Raw genomic sequence first — 7,614 nt, 5'->3', positions numbered from 1 at the left:
TTGTTTATAAACAAGCCAAGTTTAAGTTTTAGTTTTAGGCTTGTTTAATAAACGAGCCAAACCCAAGTAAAAAATATTGTTTATGAACAAATTTGTGAACACTAAGACTTGATACAAAAGTAACAAAACAAGTTGAGCCTAGACTTACTTATGAGTTTGGTAATAAAATTGATATGAGCTTAACAAGTAAACTCATATTCTTCTAAGACTTTAATTAAGTATAAGTTGAGACCACTCATCCAAACCAAATAGGCTAAATAATAAACTTGATATATACTTGATAATATACTTGTGCTGGATTTCAAGCTCAAAAACATGATATTGAGCTTGAGTTTCGGCTTGATATTGAGCTTGAGTTGGGCTTGACCAATGAATCAAGCCAAACCAAGTCGAGTTCAAGCTTTTATACTTTATAACAAACTCAAGCTTGAAAATTATTTGTAAGCTTATATTAAGCTCAATCCAAGCTTGAACATTCTACTTTACTATCTAGCTGAGTTTGAACATTTATTACTCGATAAAGCTCAGTTCGTTTATAACCCTATCGTTTTGGTTATTATGTGGAGGGACAGTTATGTGTTTTTTTTTTTTTTTTTTTTCTTGGAACTCAGTGGAGCCAGGACCCCCTTGGGCCCTAGTGCGATTCCGTCTCCATAAGCTCTTGTAATAGTTCAATCAATAACATGTTCTCTTTTTCTCAGAAGAGAAAAAACTAGAATTTTTAATACACATAATTTTGTCAAAAAACAATGTAATTACTTTATGACTATTTGATAGTTAGCATAATGGGGAATGAAAATTCAAACTATAGTTCTTCTCATAAAGAAGAAAAGACGATTCTAGTGAGTTATAAGGCTCTTGAATTTTGACACAACGTAACTATTTCCAATAACAAAATTAATACATGCCACATCAACTTGAAGATGATATTTAGTATTTCACTTTTTTACGTCTAATAAACAAATAAGAAGACATGCCAAAGGCCATCTACCCTGATGGTGCCATTCCTCCTTTTGTGAGGCCTGTATCTAGGGTTAAATCCCCACATCTTCATTGAGCCAAAAATAAATAAACAAATAAATAAATAAAAAGGGAGATATGAAACTTATATTCCACCCCCCACCCCCAAAAAAGAAAAAGAAAAAGAAATTGTATTTGAAGTCGTGAGTCTCTTTGGCCATTCACCTCATCCATGCTGATAACTAATTTCTGCAGTCAGACAGTGGAAACAGTATTTGATATCTTCCTCATCAGGCAGAAGCCATTTGAACAACTTCCAGACACTACCTTTTTTTTTTTTTTTTTTTTTTCTTAATAATTTTTTAACATTTTTAAATCTCGTTCCCAATCATTTGGACATTTTGGCCCTGACAAAGAATACTCCAGCAAAAAGACCTGAAAGACGTGTGTTATTGGCATGAGCTAAGAAAAAGCAATACACTAAAGTGGACAGGTTATGTAAAGTTGATTGTGTTATTACCAAAAAGTATACTGAAGCAATTTGGTAGGCTAAGTGGAACCTTGAACAGCACTAAACCAGCAAAGGAAATAGGAATCTTGTTTAAGGAACCCACCAGGCTGTCAAACAAGAGCACGGCATCAATGGTAAATATGTAAAAAAAAAAAGGAAAAAAAAAAATAGTGCATAATCAAGATTCAACAGTGGTTCAATGATGATAGAGCAGCGAACAAGTACGGAAAGTTGGAAACAGTGACATTAAACAGAAAAGGTTTGCTCTGGTTATTAATTCACTGTATAATGGGGCTATAAAACTTGTCATTTTCCCTTCTTGGTATTCTTAGAAGGCTATGCAACCAGTATTCTGCAGTTGGGCTCTAAGATGGAAGTGGCAATACACAGATAAAGGAACAGCAGACGGTAGGAAAAAGAAATTGCCTTGGATGCATATACACTCAACTACTAGTTTTAGTTTTATGATGTAAGATGGGAGATATAAAGAGCTGAATTTTCCCTCTCCTATTATCCTACGTAAAGAAGAAGTGATTACTTAATGATTTTATCATTCACTAAGTATGATGTGAAATTTCATAATTGAAGAAGTGAGATCAAGAGTATGCATGACCAACTAAGATGTACATAAGTTAGCCAAGAGGCTTGTAGCTTAGCTGGTTGCCATCTCCTGGTTTTTCCAACAAATCTCCCCAACTCCAACTATCGAATCATGAAAAAATATGTATATAAGTCAACCCTACCAAAATATATAATAACAGGAGATCTGGATAAACATGTACTAGCAGAGGAGATACATGTTTCTATTATTGTCTGCAATGAAACAGAATTACGATTATATAAAAGATAGGGCCCATTGGGATTGGAGAACAAATATTACATGTCCACTTATTGCAGTATGGAAGTAGACCATAAAAAGTTACCTGTAAGTGGTTGGGCTAGTTTGCTGTAAGAACCACATAGAGGTGAAGCTAATGGCAAGCCCAAGAAATCCACTGGCTGTGGCTACAACCCAAAACATTGGCGATTTGGTTACATCCCTGAAATCAATACCAAAAGAATGTGAAAATATTAAAACACTGCTTGAGTGAAAGTAAAGTTTAATAGTTGTGACAAAATTAATGGTTAAATTTATTTGCAAGAAATTTGCTTACACATTTATTACATATTCCCATTCGCCAAACAGTATAATCAAGAAGATGGCAAAAGGTAAAGATAATAAATTATTCAGCAACACCATTGACACTTCATTGAGTGATCCAGATCTTGTTGACTTCTTTGCCTCGTCCATGACACGCCGCAGGGTGAGCTGCCACAAAGGGAAAATGTAGCATATTAATTCACAAATTTAGAAATATAGAGAGATCTGCACTAAAAACCATGTTTCCCATAGTCCAAACTCAAAAGTACAGATCCCAAAATTAAACATGTAAACTTACTACAATTTTTAAAGGAAATAAGGTATAGATAAATAATACATTGCATTCAGAAATAACATACAGAGTAGCTAGCTGTTAGAATGCAATTCATAATCTGCCATGCATAACCCACTGCATCAAAGGAAAGATCTGTGATACCACCACTGACAGCAGAGATAATCTGCAGTTTACAAAGTACAGACCACCTAAACTCTTTATTAAGAATGAAAACAAAACAATTAAATGGGGAAGAGAGAGGGGGGGGGGGGTGTTGGATTGGTAGGAATACCATGAATTGCAAATTAATTATTCAAAGATAAGTTTTATGTAAAATGCAATATTAAACTGATATCTCTTTCCAAATGTATAAAATAGGACCCAAGAACATAAGGAGCTTAGATGGGTTTTGGCATTGATAAGGGAAGTGAGATACCAAGTTATCTAAAATTAAGATTTGGGCGATAAGTTTCTTCCAATATGGCTCAATGTGTAATGAGAGTAAACTATAAATTTGTCCTTAAAAAAAATTTAATTCCAAAAATTAGATTTGAACTAAAGTGCTTTTGTACTGCACGTGAAACTAATCCCTTAATAATAAAAGATCAATCCAGAATTACATTTAAGTAACTCTATGCCAATGTATGAGTTTAAAATAAATAGGAATATCCTTTACTGCCAACAGTCATCATCACCGGTAACGAGAATATAGAATTCATGCTTTAACATGTTAGAAGAGGTATGTCATTTACCATTAAAAACATTGCAGTCCACACTTTTTGATTCTGATGTTTCCGAAATATATACAATTCTCCAATTGCTGTTAAAATATTTGTCATGTTCTTCAGAATAGTCACCATTGCTATATTTATGTACTTCAAACTGAAAAGAAAAATGCACCAGAAACATTAAATGAACATAAATATTAGACAAAATATTTCAGTAATATGTCAAATAGAGGAAGTGAATGTAATTAGATTTTTTTTTTCTCAATTATATTCCCTTCATATTTAGGATCTTCTTCTCTTCTCTCTAGGTCTAAACAATTGCTCATAATAGGAGTACCTAACAATTGCAGTTCATAACATACCTATACATGCCAGATACAAGCATTCCAATGAATATTACATTGACAGGGATCCAGACCCTAATCAGCTTCCAGTTCAGCTTTTCCACAGAAACTACTCGACAGAGGCCCAATAACACAACAACTAAAGAACTGATAAGGTTCTGCATAAAATTACATGAAAAAAGAAAAGATGTCATCGTGTTTATATGAATTTGATATAATGCACAAGGAAGAAAAAATGCCATTTAACAGGTGACAAGGGTTAATTCAACTTATAAAATATCCATAGGTACAACAAATAGGCTGTTCAGTTATAGATTGACTAGCAAAAGCATGTAATGTAGAAAAAATGTTGCTAGTAGGACTCATTAGACACCTAGGCATACTTCATCCTACCTGAAAAGCAAATGGATGACATACCTGATAAAACATTAGGGATATTCCTGCATTGAAATTATAACCGGATAAAACTACTTTATTCAGCAAAATCATGCTGCAAGAGGAAATGCAGTAAGCTGTCCCAGACAAAAGAGGTCCAGATTTTTTTCCTGGTCCATGTTCACGCTTTTCATCACCATCAATCTGAAGATTGACACTATCATCAACCGCAGCTTGTTTCCCTCTAGAAACTCTGTTTGAAGGATGTAGTCAGGTTTTACCCATCAATTTGCTATCAGTAAAATGCACCTAACTGACCATGAATTCAAAATTTCCAAATTTTGCTAGCTTAAAAATAACTCCGTTCATGAATGTGCAGACTATTTCAAAGCAAAAAGATTAGTTAGTTCTACACAAGCATTAAATTTGGACCAGTACATGTCATTTTTAACAAGTGAGCTAAACAAAAAACATAGGATATGGTACTTAAAGCCCAGAAGTATTAGAAGAATGCATTTAGTATATTATAAAATGACAAAGTAGATCAAATTATACTGTAATCAAATCAATTAGGAATGCATGTTTACAAACCAAGTTTCTAATCACACACAATGTTCTCTTGTCCTTTTTTTTTCCTTTTGAATGGCAAGTTACATATGCATCCAGTGGGTACCCACAACCTTAATCTCCAGGCATTCTTATGGGAGAAGGAAGTGCTATTTGTGCTAAAGCTGATTGGCTTTTGATGACCTAGAAATTTGAAGGCTTAAAACCTTAAAACTATAAAAGGGGAAGCATCTTTCTAGAATAGTACGATAACTAGTCAAGGAAAGAGATGTATACATGGAGAAATTTTGCAGGTTACTGGTGGAATTAAAGATAAAACCAGCAGAGCTAATAAGATTAACTCATCCTACCTGTCACTGAAAGCTCTACGTTCTGTATTTATCACAATATTGCTGATTGATCCATTTCCTTGCTTACGGTTATCATTAAGAACTTCATATACTTCATTAACCCTTTCAGCCAACGTCACTTCTCCGCTCAAGGAACTTAACCCTGATTCCTCAAAATCATGGCTAATTACATCTACCTTGAATTCAGACGACATCTCACAAACCTGAAAATTGGAAAAAAGGGCATGAACTTGAGGAGAATCCTTAAAAATTTTAAACTGTTGCTACCATATTTTAAAAAGTACCTAAAAGTGAAGTGAAAGAAAGCTGGAAAGAGCTTGAAGGAGTGAAGGTGAACAAAAGCAGAAGGTAATGAAAAACCCCAAAACCTCAAACATGACAGACGGATAGAAAAATCTAGACATTAACAATGTAATGGTTCCTAAAGCCTTCTAATTTGCAACAAGCCATCTTTTTCCAATTCCACATTTAATTTTCTTAATGAATCAAGTTACACTGGTTGTGAACCACAAAAAGTTTAAAAGCTTGTAATTTTATTTGGCACTATGAATGAGCCTAGGCATACTGAAAGTTTGAATTTCGATTACAACCCTTTATTCAATCAGACAGACATACCCCAGATTCCTCATTATATACCGAACACCTTGAACAAAACCTGGTCTCAAAATCAAAGCACACTTCAAGGCTAGAACCAAAAATTCAAAGTTCAAACTACAGAAATTTTGAATAAGACAGGAAATTCCAACAACACAAACCACATTCTAATTTCCAAAGGTTCATAGTAAGCACATTACAAAAGTAGAGTTTCCTCATGCCTAAAGATTTGAATTCTAGAACAGAAAATTCAAGCACAAAGAGGAATCAAATGGAACAAAAATAAAGCAATAAGAGATTAGTACCTTTACAGTGTCGAAAAATCACATAGTAAGTAGTCACAACATATGGAGCTATAATTATACCAACTAGGAATCCCCGCATGACAATTATAAATAAAAAATAAATACATAAGTGAAATGAACTCAAAGGTCTTGGTAGCGAAAAAGCTTACTTGTTATTATGCAACAGAAAGAGAAAAGCATGCTAAAAATGTGAGAGCGAGAGTGAGAGCACGTAAAGGAAGAAAAAAAAGCGTGGCAGATCCGATGAAAGCGTAATAGGAAGAAAAAAGTTAGCTTTCAAATTTAGAATAGAAAAAGAAAAGAGGGTTCACTTTTCAATGGGGAGTTAGGAGAGAAAGTAGAAAGAGGAAATCAAGAAAGGAAATGAGTGGCGGGATTGCAGGCGAGAGAGGAGGAGGAGAGGAGCGTTCAAGTTGAATATAATAGTTTCGTAGAGCTTGAAAGTCAAAGGAAGAGCAGTACTTGGAATGAGGCATCACTTCGAGAAGAAGGAAGGGAATATTGGAAAATGCAGAGAAACTGAGCTGAGCTGTTTGTTTCTGTTTATGTGTGTGTCAGTGTGTGTTTGTTTCTTGGGATTTGGAGAAGTAGAGATGACTGGGATCAGCGGCAAAGTTAGAGACACTGAAGAGAGGAAGCATGATTCATTCGTTGTGAGCATTTTGCGCTGAAAATGCGGGTGGGCCAAGGTGTCAGTTGCTGACTCGCTGTTCATGTATGGACTAGATGAGAGTTCAGAATGATTTCAACAAAAGTTCTATCTAGCTTTTGTTAGAAAATCATTTTTCAATTATACCTTCTCACATTTTTTTTTTTTTTTTTAATACATTCTGCGACAAATTCTATGTACTTTCGTTATCAGTGTTTAAGTATTATTATTTAAAATAATATGAAAATTATATTTTAAAAAGTGTAATAAAAATACGTGTTAAAAATTTTAAGTATTTATAATGTAAAAAATGTGTTAGGTACATTTATCAAATAATATATTTTAAAATGTAAAAAAAAAAATTGTGTATTTGGTATGTGTATTTGTTTGTATGTTTTTTTTTAGGTGATGACGGTATGGTAAAAAAAAATTTTATTTAAGGAGAGAAAAAGAAAGAAAAAAAGATGAGAGAAGGACATAGAAGTGGGCTCATGAGAGACAAAGATGAGAGAGTCTTGTCAATGGGTCTCACGATTTTTAATTTATTTACCAAAAAAGGGGAAAGAAAAAAACTATTTAGCAACATTACTTTAAAACTAAAAATTGTTATGGGTGAGTTTTCAAAATATATGTTTTAAACACCCTAATTTAAGAATTGTAACTCAAACACTTATAATAAAATCGCTACCAAACATGTTTTTTTTTTTTTTTTTCCTCCACAATTTTCAGTATTTAAATACTGAAAGCTGTTGTTTAAATATCACTACCAAATAGGCCCTATATTTCTTTCTTTGTTTTATTTAAATATTAATATTT

General features: G+C 33.4%; 1 protein-coding gene across 3 annotated transcripts; it reads right to left on the bottom strand.

The window, feature by feature from the left end:
* Positions 1-880: 880 nt before the first annotated feature.
* LOC115989340 (GDP-mannose transporter GONST2-like) lies at positions 881-6,898 on the bottom strand. Of its 3 annotated transcripts, none has more exons than XM_031113014.1 (10): positions 6,299-6,898; positions 5,251-5,453; positions 4,376-4,586; positions 3,977-4,116; positions 3,639-3,768; positions 2,972-3,070; positions 2,626-2,780; positions 2,395-2,511; positions 1,481-1,578; positions 881-1,395 (listed from the first exon to the last, which is right to left on the bottom strand). In XM_031113014.1, exons 2-10 carry the CDS (start codon positions 5,442-5,444, stop codon positions 1,349-1,351), a joined length of 1,191 nt encoding a protein of 396 aa, XP_030968874.1. In that variant the 5' UTR covers positions 5,445-5,453; positions 6,299-6,898; the 3' UTR covers positions 881-1,348. The 3 variants fall into 3 exon arrangements, with proteins under 3 accessions (XP_030968874.1, XP_030968879.1, XP_030968885.1); XM_031113019.1 differs by lacking the exon at positions 6,299-6,898 and adding an exon at positions 6,150-6,292; XM_031113025.1 differs by lacking the exon at positions 2,972-3,070.
* Positions 6,899-7,614: the final 716 nt, after the last annotated feature.

The sequence above is a fragment of the Quercus lobata genome, chromosome 1 (genome assembly GCF_001633185.2).
Source record: "Quercus lobata isolate SW786 chromosome 1, ValleyOak3.0 Primary Assembly, whole genome shotgun sequence".
Lineage (NCBI taxonomy): Eukaryota > Viridiplantae > Streptophyta > Magnoliopsida > Fagales > Fagaceae > Quercus > Quercus lobata.
The sequence above is the reverse complement of the archived record's forward strand: the minus strand, read 5'-3'. Positions and strand labels throughout refer to the sequence as shown.